The sequence below is a fragment of the Salminus brasiliensis genome, chromosome 22, assembly GCF_030463535.1.
Source record: "Salminus brasiliensis chromosome 22, fSalBra1.hap2, whole genome shotgun sequence".
NCBI lineage: Eukaryota > Metazoa > Chordata > Actinopteri > Characiformes > Bryconidae > Salminus > Salminus brasiliensis.
Window position 1 is genome coordinate 22,700,128 of NC_132899.1, and position 16,739 is coordinate 22,716,866.

General features: G+C 42.7%; 1 protein-coding gene across 1 annotated transcript; it reads left to right on the forward strand.

Annotated features, from left to right (window-relative positions):
• The first annotated feature begins 10,596 nt into the window (after positions 1 to 10,596).
• On the forward strand, positions 10,597 to 16,365 carry acta2 (actin alpha 2, smooth muscle). The gene is made up of 9 exons (XM_072666915.1): positions 10,597 to 10,643; positions 12,149 to 12,324; positions 12,991 to 13,119; positions 13,882 to 13,992; positions 14,269 to 14,353; positions 14,438 to 14,599; positions 14,972 to 15,163; positions 15,276 to 15,457; positions 15,731 to 16,365. The coding sequence occupies exons 2-9, from the start codon at positions 12,196 to 12,198 to the stop codon at positions 15,872 to 15,874; spliced, it is 1,134 nt and encodes a 377-aa protein (XP_072523016.1). The 5' UTR covers positions 10,597 to 10,643; positions 12,149 to 12,195; the 3' UTR covers positions 15,875 to 16,365.
• The last annotated feature ends 374 nt before the right edge of the window (positions 16,366 to 16,739 follow it).

A 16,739-nucleotide genomic window follows, 5' to 3' on the forward strand; every position in this document is an offset into this window, starting at 1 on the left:
TCTCAGATTAATTTTCATTTCCTGTAAAACCGAGTTTCATAATTCATTATAATGACTTTATCAGCATATTTCTTTTTTTATATTTCTATAAGTTTCACTTTTAGTTTTACTAGTTAGTTTTTGTTGTTGCAATATTTCTACTAACTACTAGAATTAAAATGGTTTTGGTATTTATAATATAATTTCTAGCTACTGAATTGTAGTGGTTATATAGTATCATTTATAACTACTAGAATTACAAAACCGAGGTTCTCCTTTTAGGTCCGAAAGACACTAGAAACTCAGACTTAATGTTAGACTTGGCTGATGCTTCCATTATTCCTAGTCTAACAGCTAAAAATCTTGGCATCATATTCAATTCAGATTTATCATTTTAGCAACATATAGCTAATATTAGTAAGACAGCCTTTATGCATTTTAGGAACATTGCCAAACTATAGGTTTCTATATGTTGCAGAAAAGCTAGTACATGCTTTTATTACCTCTAATAGATTACTGTAATGCACTTTTGTCAGGTTGTTCCAGCAGGAGCCTCAATAAACTTCAAAATGCTGCAGCCAGGGTCCTTCCTAAAACTAAAAAATTTGACCATATCAGTCCAGTTCTATCAGCACTTCATTGGCTCCCAGTTAAAATTTTATTGAATACAAATTTCTTCTATTAACATATAAAGCCCTACATGACCTTGCTCCTGAGTACCTGTGGGATCTTCTTGCATATTATAAACCATCAAGATTACTTAGATCTCAGAGTGCTGGCTTCCTAGTAGTTCCCAAAAGTCAGAAAACCTCAGCAGGGGGAAGAGCCTTTTCTTATACATTCTTATAATGTTCGAGACTCAGACACAGTCTCAATCTTTAAAACTAAGCTGAAAACTCATCTGTTTAGTTTAACTTCTGGTAATTAACGTTTCCCCTTAGATAAAGGTTGCAGGTCCAGGGGTTCATGGACGCAGGGAATTGTAGTATACTGAGATGCTGGAGCTGTCGTCTCGCTACTTGCACGGGATCACTCAGGTTTGTGGATGGTGGAGCAGATAGACGCTAGCGTTTCAGGGTGCTCCCATGTCTGTGTTACCTTCTGGCTCTCTCCTTTTAACTAGGCTGTTATAATCAGACACACTCTAATACTGCTCAACATTCTCTGCTCTCTATGAATCCATTTAGAACTAACTCTGTCTCTTTACCTTCTCAGAGTAAATGGTCACCCAGCTCGACCTGCTGGAAGACTGATCACTGAGGTCTCCTCTACCTGCATCAGACCAGCTGCCACCTACCAGTCCAACCAGTAGGCCCCGTCCCTACCACCACCCATGCCAGACCAGCGGCACACTCTCCTACCTGTTTACTGACCATGTTAAAACCTAAATGGACTCTTAACTATCTGCCACTATTAATATTACCACTATTAACCATCATTACTCTGACCATCCCTGCCATGACTATATTAAGTTATACTACACCATGACTAATATATAATGATCATGATCAGAGCAGTTCAACAGTATAGATGGTTTGGTAACTTTTATCAATAATGTTTAAATAGTTCTGACCAGAGGAGGATGGGTCAGGCCCCCCTTGTGAGTTTTGGTTCCTCCCAGGGTTTCTTCCTCCAGCTCTGAGGGAGTTTTTCCTTGCCACTGTCACTCGCTGCTCACTAGGGGTCTTAGATTATTTATGTCTTTTTATGTTATTTCTTTTTTCCTCTGCCTTTTACTAATTACTGATTATGTAAAGCTGCTTTGTGATGACAAGCGCTATACAAATAAATTTGTATATTTTTAGTTTTAGTAATTTCTAGCTACTAGAATTTGTATTTTATTACTTATATGTCAAGCTACTGTAAATTTAGTTGTATTCATTTTAATAGTTTGAATATTTTTTAACTTCTAGAATTAAAATGTTTACTTTTAGTAATTATGGTATAATTTCTAAATTCTTCAATTAAAATAGTTTTAGTTTAACTATTTTTAATGTAATTTCTACCTACTAATATTAAAATGTTTACTTTCAGTAATTAAATATGATGGTATAATGTCTAACTATTAGAATTACAATGTTTAACTACTAGAATGTTATTTTAGTTTTGGTAGTTATAATATAATGCCCAGATCTAGCTAGTTGATTCTACCAGCATTACATTATAGTTAGGCCTAAAGATTCATTTACCATAAAAACAAAAAATTACTGAAATTCACAATTATTTTACCATGAGAACCATAAGTATTTCTCACAGCTTTTCTGCTCTTTGAGATTCCACTTTTATGCATAGTTTTCTGCACTACATAGCTGTTTTCATAATCAATTGATTCAATCACTCCAGTTTACGTTTGTGTTTTTATTTTAGTTTGTAAAAATGAATAACAGGTGCACATTCTGTTGTCGCATGCTTCAATTAACCTGGGCAAAAGGCTCAGGCTAAGGTTACAGGTGTTGGGAAACAAAACCAGACAGTATGGTGAGTAATTCTCGGTTGACTGTGTTTATTAGATTCCCACAGTCTCAAGACTGTCATTTATGTGAAATGCATTTGAGTAATACACATCTGAATAATTGTCTGATCAGCATGTGTAGTAGCAGAGGTCAGGGCCTCCATTTATTAAGCACGATAGATAGCCTCTAGACATTTTTTTATGATTTTTCATATATATATATATTTTTTGTATTATCATTATTGTTATTATTATTATTATTGTTGTTGTTGTTGTTGTTGTTGTAAATGATATTTGTTGCCGTGCCTACTTTGATCAAAGACATTTTAAAGAGATAATGAAAAATGATTGATAGTATCATTTAATTTTACTGCAGTTTAATGGATTAGATTTTCTGGCTGAGCTGTATCTGTTTTATATCTGCTGTTTTTGTAATGCTGTTTATGTGAGTCCATTGTTAGTGTCACTAGTGTTAGAGTCACTACCTCTATTTTTAGCCAGTTAGCTGGCTTACCTGCCCACGGTCTCCAAATATTTCATCCCCAAGGAGCCCATTAAAATGCTCATATATTCCACATATATACAGTCATATGTATTTGGACAGTGACTTTTTTTTTTTTTTTTTTGTAATTTGGCCTCTCAACACGACTGAATTTGAAATCATCAATATCATATTGGCCAGAAGATTATTATTATGTCATGACAAATTATGGAAAAATAAAAGGCCTGAAATTGATTGTGTGTTCAATTTGTGTTGGGTAGCTGTTTATAGGAGAAAAAGCCTAAGCAGCGAGAGAGCAGAAATTTTAGAAGTGGCCAAATCAACTACTGCACTTTTTCAGCAATACTAAAAACCCCAAGAGACCACAAGTAACAGTTAAAGTGGGTGATCAAAGAGTTCTTTTCTCGGTAAAGAAAAATCCCCTTTACAACATCTAGTCAAGTCAAGAACGCTCTTAAAGAGGTAGGTGTATCAAAGCCATAATCAAGAAACACAAATTTAAATGCGCTGCAGTGTTTACTTCAAGAGGTAAACGACTGGCAACACACAGAAACTCATATTAGACTAAAAGAGAACATCTAAAAGAAAAGTCTGCCCAGTTCTGGAACAAGGCAGATGAAACCAAGACTAACTTTAGTATGGAGGGGGTAAGAAATGATCCAAGTTAATGATCTGAAGCATTTCGACATATGTCAAACATGGTGGAGGCAAGCACTGGCATGGCAAGGATATACAGTATCTCACTGTAAAATCTTTACTTCTGAAATTAAGTCAACATACAGTCATTGACGTCTACATGGCTGGCAACACAAGTGAGTACACCTCACAGTGAACATTTCCAGCCACGCAGACCAAGTTCATGCAGTGTGTGACCTCCCACTTCTTCAACCTCTGCAGCAATGCCTTTTGGAAGCCTACCTCTGGATATAACGCTGAACGTGTGGACTCAACTTCTTTGGTTGACCTTGGCGAGGCCTGTCCTGGAATACCACTGGCCTTGGACGCCAAGCTGTAGCTCAGTTTCGGGGCGTTAGTAATCTTCTTATAGCCTAGACAACCGTATTTCCCACAAAGCACCACATTTACCAGCCCTGCTCCCCATTCACACCTGGAACCTTGTAACTCTAACGAGTCACATGACACCAAGGAAAGACAAGGACACAAATGGGCACAATTTAGACATATTCACTGTGCTATTTATTCACTGCCAGCTATTTAGACATTAATGGCTGTGTGTTGAGTTATTTTCAGTATCTATACTTCTATACAAGCTGTACACTGACTTCTCTAAGTTATATATATATATATAATTTTTGCAGAAATGTGAGGGGTGTTCTCACTGTGATACTGTATATGGCTGCCAATGGGACTGGGTCACTGGTTTTATGGGTGATGTGTTGATTTAAGCAGCAGGATGAATACTAAAGTGTACTACTAGGGCCCATTTTTTAAGATCTTGCTTATGCCTTTCCATCCTGTCTACTAATACACACTCTCACACAAGCAGCAGAGTAGAGAGTATTAAAGGGCTACAGAGAGAGAGAGAGAGAGGAGGGAGAGGAGGGAGAGAGCGCTCAGGCACTGCAGTGGGTTGTCATTAGACATTCCGTAGCTGGTTTTGTGCAGATGCTTTGTTGATGCTGAGCGTCCAATGAGACGCAGGCCAGAGGAGTCCTTTAAGAGCGCAGCTGCTTTGCCATTTTCGGTCAAAGCACATGCCAAAAGACAGAGGTTTGACGCCCACCGCCCAGTAGCAAACATAGCAGACTGCCGCTGGTTCTGATGGACTGCAGTCCTACTGATCTAGAGTTCAGGCCCTCGAATGAACTGAATTTTAGTCCAACTAACTCACTGTAAAGCTTTGAGTCCTTGGAGGTTTTACTGTTAAACAGCCTGTTAGATTTGAATCAGTGACCCTGTTTGGTTTCCGAGGCCTTGAGGCCATTTATCCTCCGACGTTATTAGTGGTTACTCTGAAGTAACAGCCAGGCAGGCTGAGGAAGCAGCTGGATAAAATAATACAGCAGATTATTTACAGGACTTTTATTAGGCATACAGTCCGATTTACTGATTTACTGTCAGCTGATTAGACAGAGAATGACCACAAGTGGCAATAGTAGTGGCTTAACTCTAGACTTTCAGTTAGACAAACTTCCGTTAAGATCAATAGATAATTACAAAAATGAAGAAAACGTCACCTAAAGGTCAGAGAAGCGGGCACGGCTGACATCCACGTCTGAGGTGCCCTTAAAGCAACTGCAAAGAGATGCTGAGATCCAGCATAATAACTAATAATTCCATGTTTGGTCAGATTTGAAATAATTTTTCTGTGGGAGACAGGGGTTTGATTATCCTGTCGGACAAGCACCCCATGCTACAAGAATAACAGTCCTTGGGCATAAACTCCTAATACTACATTCACTTACCTGTGTGACATGAGGGTGTTTGATTTGTTAGTCAGTTGCCATAGCCCCACCCACTCACCCAGTAACAGAATAAACTAAAGTTATAAAAGTTTGTAAACTATTTTAGTAAGAAAATAGAATGTATGAATTTTTTGGCCCTCAGACTACCACCACATGCACTGCGTATACATTTATGGCACTGGTCTGACGCTCTTGTCCAGAGCTAACTACAGCTGACTCATGTTACACAGGTAGGCAAAGGCCCAAAGACTCTTACTGGTGAAATGTAGTGGGTTTCCCCCGCAGAGGAATCAAACCCCAATCTGTCATGGGGAAGATGGGTTTTTTACCCACTATTCTACATCAAACACAAGCCCCCCCAGTGACAAAATGTTTGTATATGCCTGTGCTAGCATATTGATCACCAGTTGTGACGACTACAGCAACTTAGTTCCATTTGGAGTTTTACTTTAGCAAGAACGTGGGCTTTAAAATGTAATAGGACTCAACCTTGAACCAAAGTCAAGCCGCCAATACCAAGTAATTCACAATAGTTTCTGCATTAAGGGTAAGCACAGCTAATCCTTCAGAGTTCAGGCCCTCGAATGAACTGAATTTCAGTCCAACTAACTCACTGCAAGCCTTGAGTCCTTGGAGGTTCTACCATTAAACAGGCTGTTTGATTTTAATCAGTGACCCTGTTTGGTTTAATCAGTGACCCTGAGAAAGACCCCATGTTCCTTACTGTCACATTTAACATTAGTTTCAAAGGCCCTAAAACAGAACCCTGTGGGACTCCACCGGATATGCTAAGTCAAGCCGCCAATACCAAGCAATTCACAATAGTTTCTGCATTAAGGGTAAGCACAGCTAATGTAAAAGCATAGTTAGTGTTAGTTAATGTTAGTCCATCGTGCTTCGGAGGCTCTACTTTTAGCGTGTAAGTGTGAGAGGCAAAATGTGGGATGGGGAAAGGAAGCCTTGGCCGGGACCAGAGCACATCTAAACATGGCAATGAAGATGAGCACAGTGACCTATTAGCATGAAGGATATCCTCCTCCGAAGCACGCATTTACAGTAAGCCATCCCAGAGCGTGCATCTAGGGGTGAAACAATTCCCCTTTTCCTCACATTTACCCCCCTCCCCTCCTCCATTCCCCCCCTCCCCCTTCCTAAATACAAACACAATACACCTACGGGTAGGCAGTTAGGCATTCGTATACACACGCCGTATTTCTCCATGCTAGACTGTGTTTTTTTCCCAGGCCGCTCCTACCGTGGGGTTCTTTCTTCCCTTACATGCCTGCGAGTGGAGCGGCCTGCCAAGTTTCTCCTTATTTACCGAATAGCTCCTTTTTTGGTGCTGCATTAAAGCTTAGCTAGTGGGGTGGAGAAAGCTGCAGCAGTTTCCTTCAGTGTGGACCACTGAGCGGCGTGGACGAGAGAGTGTGGACCACTGCCAAAAAAAGAGACAGACACATACTAGCGGCGTGTTTACAGGAGTCAGAGCTTAACTTGGCTGTCCGTCGACAAGAATGTATCCAAAAAGGAGAGAGTGCCCAGCCCGGTTTAGGGGGAACGTCTGAGACGAGTAGGGTGCCGTAGCCTGCATCTGTCTTTTCGTGCCTTCTATGTGTGGGTCTGAAGAAAATGATAAGGCTGGTGAATATTGAATCAAGCAGTATTTGGGGTGAAATCTCTCCTTGCCTCTGGTGCTTTGGATAGTTCTCTTCGCAAGCCACATTTTGGGCTCTGATAGCTAATCTGGTACATTCCTGACATTTTTTCCATTAAACACTCCACATAGCAGGCCTGATACCAAAAACAAGAGGAAATCAGCCCTACTGCAGCTACCCACCAGTAATCCGGGAGCAGGCCAGCTATAGCTCAGTGGCTTCACACACACACACACACAGCGTTTGGTCTGTCTGTCACTCTCGGGACTTGAAATCTGAGTGCTGAGGGAAGTTTTCACAGGGGAGACAGACTAAGTGTCAAACACTCAGCACTGCTTATGAGGCATGCATCCTACTGCTGATTCCCCTGATCTACTCCCATGTTCTTCATTGTTATGTACACATGTCCACTCTGGAAATATGGACAATGCAATACGCCAATAGCCTGTTAGAAAAATTGAAAGACTTTCCCAAGGTGCAGGAAATGCAAGTGTACCCTCACAAATACACGTGAGAAAACTTTGAATGTTAAACTTGCTTGACTGTAGACAGTGACTCTGGTATTCCAGCAGCTTCCTCCAGACCTTGTCAAAGGGGCTATACTCGCTATGAATATGTCTGTGCAGTCAGGGGAGCTGCAAGGGGCCCCATGAAAAGATATTACACCAGATCCCACAAACAATACTCATTTTCAGGGTCATTTTTCAGAACCCCTGAACCCCCTGCATCCCTGTATGATCTTGAAATCTGCGGTGTTCAGAAATGGCTCCAAGAGATATCCCAGCCTTGTGTCAATCTGCGAACATCCTTCTCAGATCTGGACTGAGCTCCTTTAACTTTCTCATTATACTGTGTGTTGGTCAATCCAGTGAGTGATGTCAAACAAACCCTTCTAATGTGAGAGATGCACAGAGCAGCTACCAGCTGTAGCCAAGCATGATCACAAATAGGAACTTGCCAAGAGGCCTTGGTAAGTCAAAAGACATTTTGGGACTTTAAGCACCACTGAATTGAACCTCTAAGTGTGTGTATGTATATTTTCGACCCTGTGTTGATTTCATATATCCCCTCAAAAATCAAATATAATTTTTTTTCTATGATAAATGTATGCAGTAACTCATTCTGCAACAGAAACCAGAACAGAAATCACTGAAAGCCCATGACATTCATGTCCATGATGAGTGTAGGTTATATAAACTTCCAACCTTAGCCATTACCCCTAAAGGAGCACCTTTAGAATAAACCCTTCATTTATGATGACGCATGGAGCGTTTACATTATTTTATGGATAGAGAAACTTTGTTGGAGCTACCATGTGCTTTACCACACATCAGCCGATCTCAACTACAGAGGCTGAATCATTTTTGTGTCTCAGTGGTTAATGTTCAGCCTTTCTTGGCATACTTAGACTGGCAGCTCAATGGGTCAGGTAGAAACATGCATTTAATACGTCATTTCAGATTAATGTTGATAGTAGGACTGAGTCACACACTTATCCTCTACTCACACCTGTTGGTCTTTTTTTGAGAAACACCTATAATGTGAGCGCACTGTAGGTTTACAGAAGTAATATGGCTTCCACTGCTGTGCTGAGAATAGGCCATCACTCTGGACCCAATTTCACAACAGCGTCTTAAGATCCTCTCAACTGGTAGAGGGACATAAGAGTTTGGTGTGGAGTTCACTGAAACACTTGGCATCTTTGTGGTAAAATGCTTTCAGGAAACCCATCCAAGCTCAGTGGTGGTCCTGTGATGTTCTCTTTCCATTGATGAACAGGGTACAGCAAGGCTGGTGGTTGGTTATACACACAACCTATTTACTAAGTTCACAGAATGTAGCCCATCTGTTGCTGCAACCTATCAGCCCACCTCTAATCCATCCATCAGTGGAAATGGACCACCTTAAGACCACCGCTGACCAGATAGATTTGCTGGGTGAGAAGCATTGCTGGGTTGCTAAACACTGTGTACTCTAATTGCCCACCATATTAGACACACCTATCAGTTTGATGCACCTTGTAGGTGTGCAGCTCATCAGTGGTCAGTTTCTGACCACAGAGCTACTTATGGTTGGATAATTTGCATTGTAAGACTCTCAACCCAGCAGGGATATATTTGTACAAGCATGACACACCTTACCATGTCACTGCCATGTGAGCGCTACTGTTGTGCTGAGAATGGTCCACCACCCTAATAATATCTGATCCATGGAGGCCTTTTTGGAGGTCCTTTTTATGGGGCAAAAGGTGTACCTATGTAACAGGTGTTTCTGATAAAATGGCTTGTACAGGTACTTAGTACAGTGGCATCTTAGCTAGTTTGTCTATTGAATGATGTTGCACCTTGATGAACGGCTCACAAGCATCTCTACTGGGTTCAGGACTTTGACTAGGTGGTGGGTTTGCTTCTTTGTTTTGGATCATTGTCTTGCAGCACAACCTAATTCTGTTTCAGCTTCAGCTCATAGTAAGAACAACCAGTGTAATTCATACTTTTCTGATTTAGGAGGAAAGAATTTATGGTACCTTCAATAATATCAAATTGTCCTGGTCCCAGGGCAGCAACACATCACACTACCACCACATTTAAATGTCGGTAATGGTGTCCCAACAGTGAAGTGCAGGAGTAGCTTTCCCCCTACTTTTGACTCCCTTCCCTGCTGTGGAGTCATGAACACTAACCTTTGCTGAGGACACAGAAACCTACAGTTCCTTGGATGTTCTTCCTGGAACCTTTAGAGACGTCCTGAGTTAGTGACTGCTGTGCCCTTGGGGAAATTCGAACAGGCTGGCCACTCCTAGAAAGTTGCACCAATGTTCCATCGGTTCTCGAGTTGTAGATAATGGTTCTCACTATGGTTCAGCTTAGCAGAGATGGCACAAACCTGCAGTTCCTAGGATATTCTCCTGGAACCATTGGAGGCTTTTTGGATTGATGACCACTGTGGCTTTGGGGAAATCTCGACAGGTCAGACACTCCTAGAAACCTTCGCCAACGTTCCTTGGGTTGTAGTTGTAGATAATGGTTCTCACTATGGTTGATCTTAGCAAAGATCTGTTCTGGAAATCAGCAGAAGATCAAACATTGTTTCATGGCACTGTATATTACATTCGGGATATTTGTGGGAAACCACTGGTTATGATACAGATACAGTTAAGGTACTGTTAGACACTCCTGGCTGTAAAATGTAACTGGCAGGATAGGAGCTACATAATTCAGACATCTCTCTCCTTGCCCCCACCCCTCTCAGGTGTGTGTTAGCAGCTTTGGCCTGCTACTGCACCGTGTGTGTCTATAGTAGGGCTGCACTCAGCTGTGTGTTTATGTTCCTGCACGATGAGGTCTCCATCCTTTCAGAGCAGAAAAAAAACGCGACACTCCTTGGAATGGCCTGAGTGATGAGGCCGGAGGAGCCGCCCAGCAGATGCCCGGATTGGAGTGTTTTCCCCCAGTCATCCCTATAAGGCTGTAGTGGAGTGAGCCTGCGTTTCTGTGTGCGGCCCAGGCTCCATGTTTGGGAGGTGGGAGGGGGCTGGGGTATGGGACAGGAGCTACATAAGAGCTCCACAGGCCAGTGAGGGCCACACCATCACCAAGTGGCTAAACCCCCGGCCCAGCACTGTCAGGGTAAGTGACCGCAATTCACTCTCTGTCTCATCTCTCTCTCTTTCTCTCTCTCTCTTTCCTTGCCTGTCCTTTCACCCCTTTTAAACTGGTGCTGTATTAAGCTGTGAGCTTTCAATTAGGTGGACACGCTGAAGACCCAAACTGATGCAGACAGCAGATTATTAGCTGGCTGTTTGTAGTGGATGTGTGTGCACAGGTGCATTGCTGCTACACTGGTCTGAGCTGCAAGATAACTCAGCTGTAGTCTTTTGAGTTCTGTATTGAGCTGCTTTTCATACAAAGAGAACATTTAATGGGATAGATTAACATGCAATAGACCTTTAATGTGCTAGCCTATAGCATGCTATTTACCCAATAGCAACTGAATGTTCAATTGCATTAGATTGCAGTATTGAGTTGGTAGAACTTAGCAGAAGTTGTAACTCCTGTGGCGAACTGCATTAGCACAGTGTAATGGATTGCACTTCTCCAGTAAAACTGTCTAACAGTCTCTAACCTTGTCAGGCTGTGCGTTGTGTAGTGGATGTTTGCAGCAGAGTCTCTCTCTCTCTCTCACTCTCTTGCTGCTGGGCTGAAGTCCCTGTAGGCTAAAGCCCCTTTGATTTGTGAGGGTTATGACTAAATATGGTTCTCTCTAACAGCGTCAGAGGGATCAGTGTGACTCCTCTCTTATACCCCCCCCCCCCCCACACACACACACACACCACCCCCACCCCATTTCTTTCTCTCTCTTCGTAAACTATTGAGGACAGGCAGGGCCAAGGAGAGTTTGCAAACTCCAAAGACAGGCATGCCTCCCCATCATTTCCAAATTAGGAAGTTTTCCCATGGTGCAGAATTCATTCATCAGGTAGAGCAGTGGGTGCACCCAGCTTGGCAGAGGAGGAGTCCTGCACATACTTCTACACCTTTTAGGCTCCTTTTAGAGCACAGGTTTGATTATTGACTGGAGGAATGGGAATAGTGGAATGGAATAACAGCATTGTAAGCTCAGTGTGGTCCAATAGTACCTTCATCAGATGCAGCTGAACACTTTGAAAATAATGTAGAAAGTCTATTAATAACTTTTAGTGTTTACTTGACTTTTGGAGTATTTTTGACTTTTGGAGTGTTGAACTGTAAATAACACACATTTAAACTAACTGGAATATTTTCAGCCTTAGTATATGGGTAGTATTCCATCCATTCATGAATCCTGAAGAAAAGGGTGTGGTCACACACACACACACACACACACACACACACACACACACTTACGCATGGTCTTATTCTCTTAATACAGACACCAGGATTAACCACTGGATCTAATGTAATAATAATTGTAATAATTGTAATAATGTAATAATAATGTAATAATAATAAAAAGATACATGCATTGACTGACAGACACAAATAGACAGATAAATAGGCAGGCAGATATACAGATGGGTAGATGGGATCTTCCACTTTTAGAAACTGAACGCAGTGTGTGTTGACCATGTGTGTGTGTGTTGGTGCTTTTGCAGTGATTGTCTCCTGTTTGGAGTGAAGAAGGAAATCCGAACCGAACAAAATGTGCGACGACGAAGAGAGCACCGCCCTGGTATGCGATAACGGATCAGGACTGTGTAAGGCAGGCTTCGCCGGGGATGACGCCCCCCGAGCCGTGTTCCCCTCCATCGTGGGTCGTCCCAGACACCAGGTGAACTTTCCCTGTCCCACCACTTGGGACAGTACACTGAAACGTTCAAATAGGTCACAGCCTAGAAAGTTCATAGTGCAGAAACCGGCTTACCGGCTGTTTCTCAGAGGTGTGCAGAGTAGCCTGAATCTGTACTCTAGTGAAAGTGCAGCTGCCTCTGTGAACGTAACAGTACTTGTTACAGTAGAAGTAAAACTAGGCAACTAGCATCATGAACATGGTGAAAAGCAGAACAGTATCAGCACATCAACACAGGAAGTGAAGTTTGTTTTCCTTTTTTTCTTGAGTGGGAGGTGAAGGGTTATTAGCTGAAGACATAATCCTTTATGTAACTGAGCTATATATTAACTCATTTACATGCACCATATAGTCAGAATAACCAGGCCATTCCCGTCTCCGGTCTACATTATAATTAACCATACTTTCACATACCAGTGGTTTGTAATCTGCAAGGAAATGAATGCGTAGCACATTGCCAGCGCTCAGAATACTTTCCTGTTGGGTTTTCTGATAGCTTATCTTATTTTCTGTAAGTGAGTCATCTACGGAAACCACATCATTCAGCATTAAGCAATGGAAACAGCCGAAACTTTTGTTACCTAAAAGTGGTGGATATGTATATTTGATTGTGGGTCACATTAAAGGCATGTGCCGCTCTCTCCACAGGGTGTGATGGTGGGTATGGGGCAGAAAGACAGTTACGTTGGTGATGAAGCACAGAGCAAAAGAGGTATCCTGACCCTTAAGTACCCAATCGAGCACGGCATCATCACAAACTGGGACGATATGGAAAAAGTAAGCAGCCCTCTCTGATTTAGGCTCCGTTAAGAGCTGAGGGAAAGATTTAAACAATCTCCTAAAAATAGCAACAAGTTGCTCTCCACACTTACGCTAGATTTCTAAAAGATGGATGTAGCTCAAGTTTACATGTAGGCCAATTGTCTCGTTGCTGTAATTGCCTGGGTGCCCCTTAAGCTCTAATAGGTGAGCTCCAATAGGCCCCACTTTTACCTGAAAGAGCTGTTTGTACTCATTGTTCATGAGTCACACACACAAACACATGCACACAAATGTGTCAAGCTCGTTCCTTCATGCAATCGCTGTCATTGGCCGACAGATGCCTGCAGCAGATGGTATTATTCCCCGAGATCTTGGCCTACTCCGCATCTCACTAATTGTGTATCCCTTGTGTCACAGCAATTAACAGCTTAAACCCTGTACATAGGCCCACACAGTTCTTCACCCTTTTAACTATGGGACTCATGATTAACATCATATGTTTCATAGGGCCTAAAATAGAACCTTGTGGGACTCCACAAAACATGTGAAACTGACGATTACCAAACAGTTCATAGTAGTTCCTGCATTATGACCACAGAAAAAAGTAGTGCCAGTAGCTCAATGTAAAGCCACCATTGCTGTTACTTAGCAACTGGTGTTCAGTGGAATGATACAAGTACAGTGAAAAGGACATGCTGTTATGAGTTGTGAAAGTGTAGATCTTAGGCGCAGTGTAGGTCTTGCCTGAATTTCACCTTTTTTTTTGTCTTTTCCTAGATCTGGCATCACTCCTTCTACAATGAGCTCCGTGTTGCCCCTGAGGAACACCCCACTCTGCTGACAGAGGCCCCCCTCAACCCCAAAGCTAACAGGGAGAAGATGACCCAGGTCAGAGCTTGCATTGCTTACGTCAGCTGATGTCATGGAAAAGTGAAAAAATGCTCTAGTGACCAAAGGAAATGAAAAGAAGTTCTTCGACCCATTTAGATTCGTTCTTCAGATACAGTCATGAAAAGCTCTTGCAGATGGTTCTTTATAATGCTAGCACTAAGAGGGTTCTACATTTGTTACCACTGAGTCACATAATCAACTGCAATGCTGCATAGAACCCTATTTCTTTAGAGTGTTAATCAGCGATGGTCAATATCAACAATCTTTCTCCAGATCATGTTCGAGACCTTCAACGTTCCAGCCATGTACGTAGCTATTCAAGCGGTGCTATCCCTCTATGCCTCTGGCCGCACAACAGGTCAGTCCCTTTGCCAAAGCATGTAACAGCAATGGCTTGATGGTATCATGCGACACACCTAAACAAATATCCCCTTTTTTTCAGGCATTGTCCTTGATTCTGGTGATGGTGTCACCCACAACGTGCCCATTTACGAGGGCTATGCTCTTCCCCACGCCATCATGCGTTTGGACTTGGCCGGCCGTGATCTCACTGACTACCTCATGAAGATCCTGACTGAACGTGGCTACTCATTCGTGACCACTGGTGAGTGCTGATATCCGAGTTGTTCCTCATCTTCTTGTTTCAAAAGGGAAGGTGCTAAAAGACATTCTTTGCACAGTACCATGCAAGAACCATTTGTGTGAAGAACCATTATGTAGAACTTTACATAATGTAAAGTTTCAAACCCTTCGGTTCAAGCCTGGTTCTTTAGGCTCTTCCATGCGATTGCTTAAAGAACCCTTAGGGCGTAAGTAGTTAGAGAGGCAAGGGAATACATGAAAATAAGATTTTAGGAATTACTTGATCAGTACTAAGGAGATTATGCCAATGAGACCCCAGGTTCTGTAGGATACACCAAGTTACGGAGAAAGATGTGAAGCGAATGCTGAAGCAGTTCTGATCTACCTTCCACAGCTGAAAGAGAAATTGTCCGTGATATCAAGGAGAAGCTGTGCTACGTCGCGCTGGACTTTGAGAATGAGATGGCCACTGCTGCCTCCTCCTCCTCTCTGGAGAAAAGCTACGAGCTTCCTGACGGACAGGTCATCACCATCGGCAACGAGAGGTTCCGCTGCCCCGAGACCCTCTTCCAGCCATCCTTCATTGGTGAGGCCTCCTTTCTTATTCCTCCCTCAGTCTCACACTCTCCCAATCTCATCCCTCCATTGAAGTCAGTGAAGCTATGCCCCTGGCCTCACATTGTGCTTCTCTCTCTCAGGTATGGAATCTGCTGGTATCCACGAAACCACTTACAACAGCATCATGAAGTGCGACATTGACATCCGTAAGGACCTGTACGCCAACAACGTCCTGTCTGGCGGTACCACCATGTACCCTGGTATTGCTGACAGGATGCAGAAGGAGATTACTGCTCTGGCCCCCAGCACCATGAAGATCAAGGTGAGCACACTGTGGACTGGTCAGCTCATGCTGGTCATGCTGGTTAACCAGCTTAGCTCTTTACCAGCATTGGGAATGTTCGCTACCAGCATGACCAACATAACCAAGATAGTCAACCAGTATGACCAAGCTTTTTGGCCAGGATGACCGCCAAACATTGCTAGCATGACCATTGGTGGGAGGGGGGGGTTGTGCCATTCATCCTGTACAGTCCTCATCATCTTGTCGAACACTAACTGTGTGGCTTCTTCTGCTGTGTGTTTGTGTGGTCAGATCATTGCCCCACCAGAGAGGAAATACTCAGTTTGGATCGGCGGCTCCATCCTGGCCTCCCTCTCCACCTTCCAGCAGATGTGGATCAGCAAGCAGGAGTACGATGAGGCCGGCCCATCCATTGTGCATCGCAAGTGCTTCTAAGCGGGCAAACTCCACACCTCCTCCAACTCTTCTAAATCTGCTCTTGCTTCCTGGCCTGTAAACTGTGAATGTATCCTCTGGTTTCCCTCCTCTTGTTTTGTCTTTGCACTGCCCACACCTGAGTGAATCTTTGGATTTCTTTTTTTTTTTCCATCAGGTTTTTTTTTTATGTTTATTTTTTGTTACATCGGATGAGAAAGGCTTGAACGTGCCGCCAACATGAACAGATTGGGAAAAAAATCCTGGGGTATGTGAGGCCCCAGTTAAGAGGGAGAGAGATAAAGAAAGAGAAAGCGAGAGAGAGAATAAGAATAAACGCAAGGTGTTCTGTAACGGTTTAGAAGGAAACAGAGTTTACGTTCTCCCTCTGTGTTCAAAATGTAATACGATTCCCCTCGCATGTGTTTTCTCACTGCTGTGGGCTTTAAAGGCAGTTTGTACGGATATCTATATGATAACCCCAGGAACGAATAAAGCTCTGCATTCAGAAACTGTGTTGGACTTTTTGACTATTTTGACTGTTTCACACCATCATGAGAATAATAGCCATACACTCCTCAGGGACATGAATGGGTCAGCATTACACATACAGCCAGTGCTGAAAGTCCAGAAATGTCTCTTAACTTGCCAAAGCCTCTTAACTTCCTGTTAGTGATCATGATTGGCTACAGCTGGTAGCTTCTCTGTGCCCATATACAACAGACTTGTTTGGCAGCCCTTGTTGGACTGACCAGCACACAGTACAAGTCCAGGAAGCTCAGTGCAGGTCTGAGAATGATGATCATAGATTTACACAAATCAGGAACATCAGGAATGCCTTTTCTAAACACCTGGAGATTCTAACATTGTCACTTCAAGTACACGT

Coding starts and splice junctions, on each gene's coding strand:
- acta2 (XM_072666915.1), top strand. CDS start 12,196: ATGTGCGACGACGAAGAGAGCACCGCCCTGGTATGCGATAACGGATCA. Junction 13,120..13,881: donor ACTGGGACGATATGGAAAAA/GTAAGCAGCCCT, acceptor GTCTTTTCCTAG/ATCTGGCATCACTCCTTCTA. Junction 13,993..14,268: donor ACAGGGAGAAGATGACCCAG/GTCAGAGCTTGC, acceptor ATCTTTCTCCAG/ATCATGTTCGAGACCTTCAA.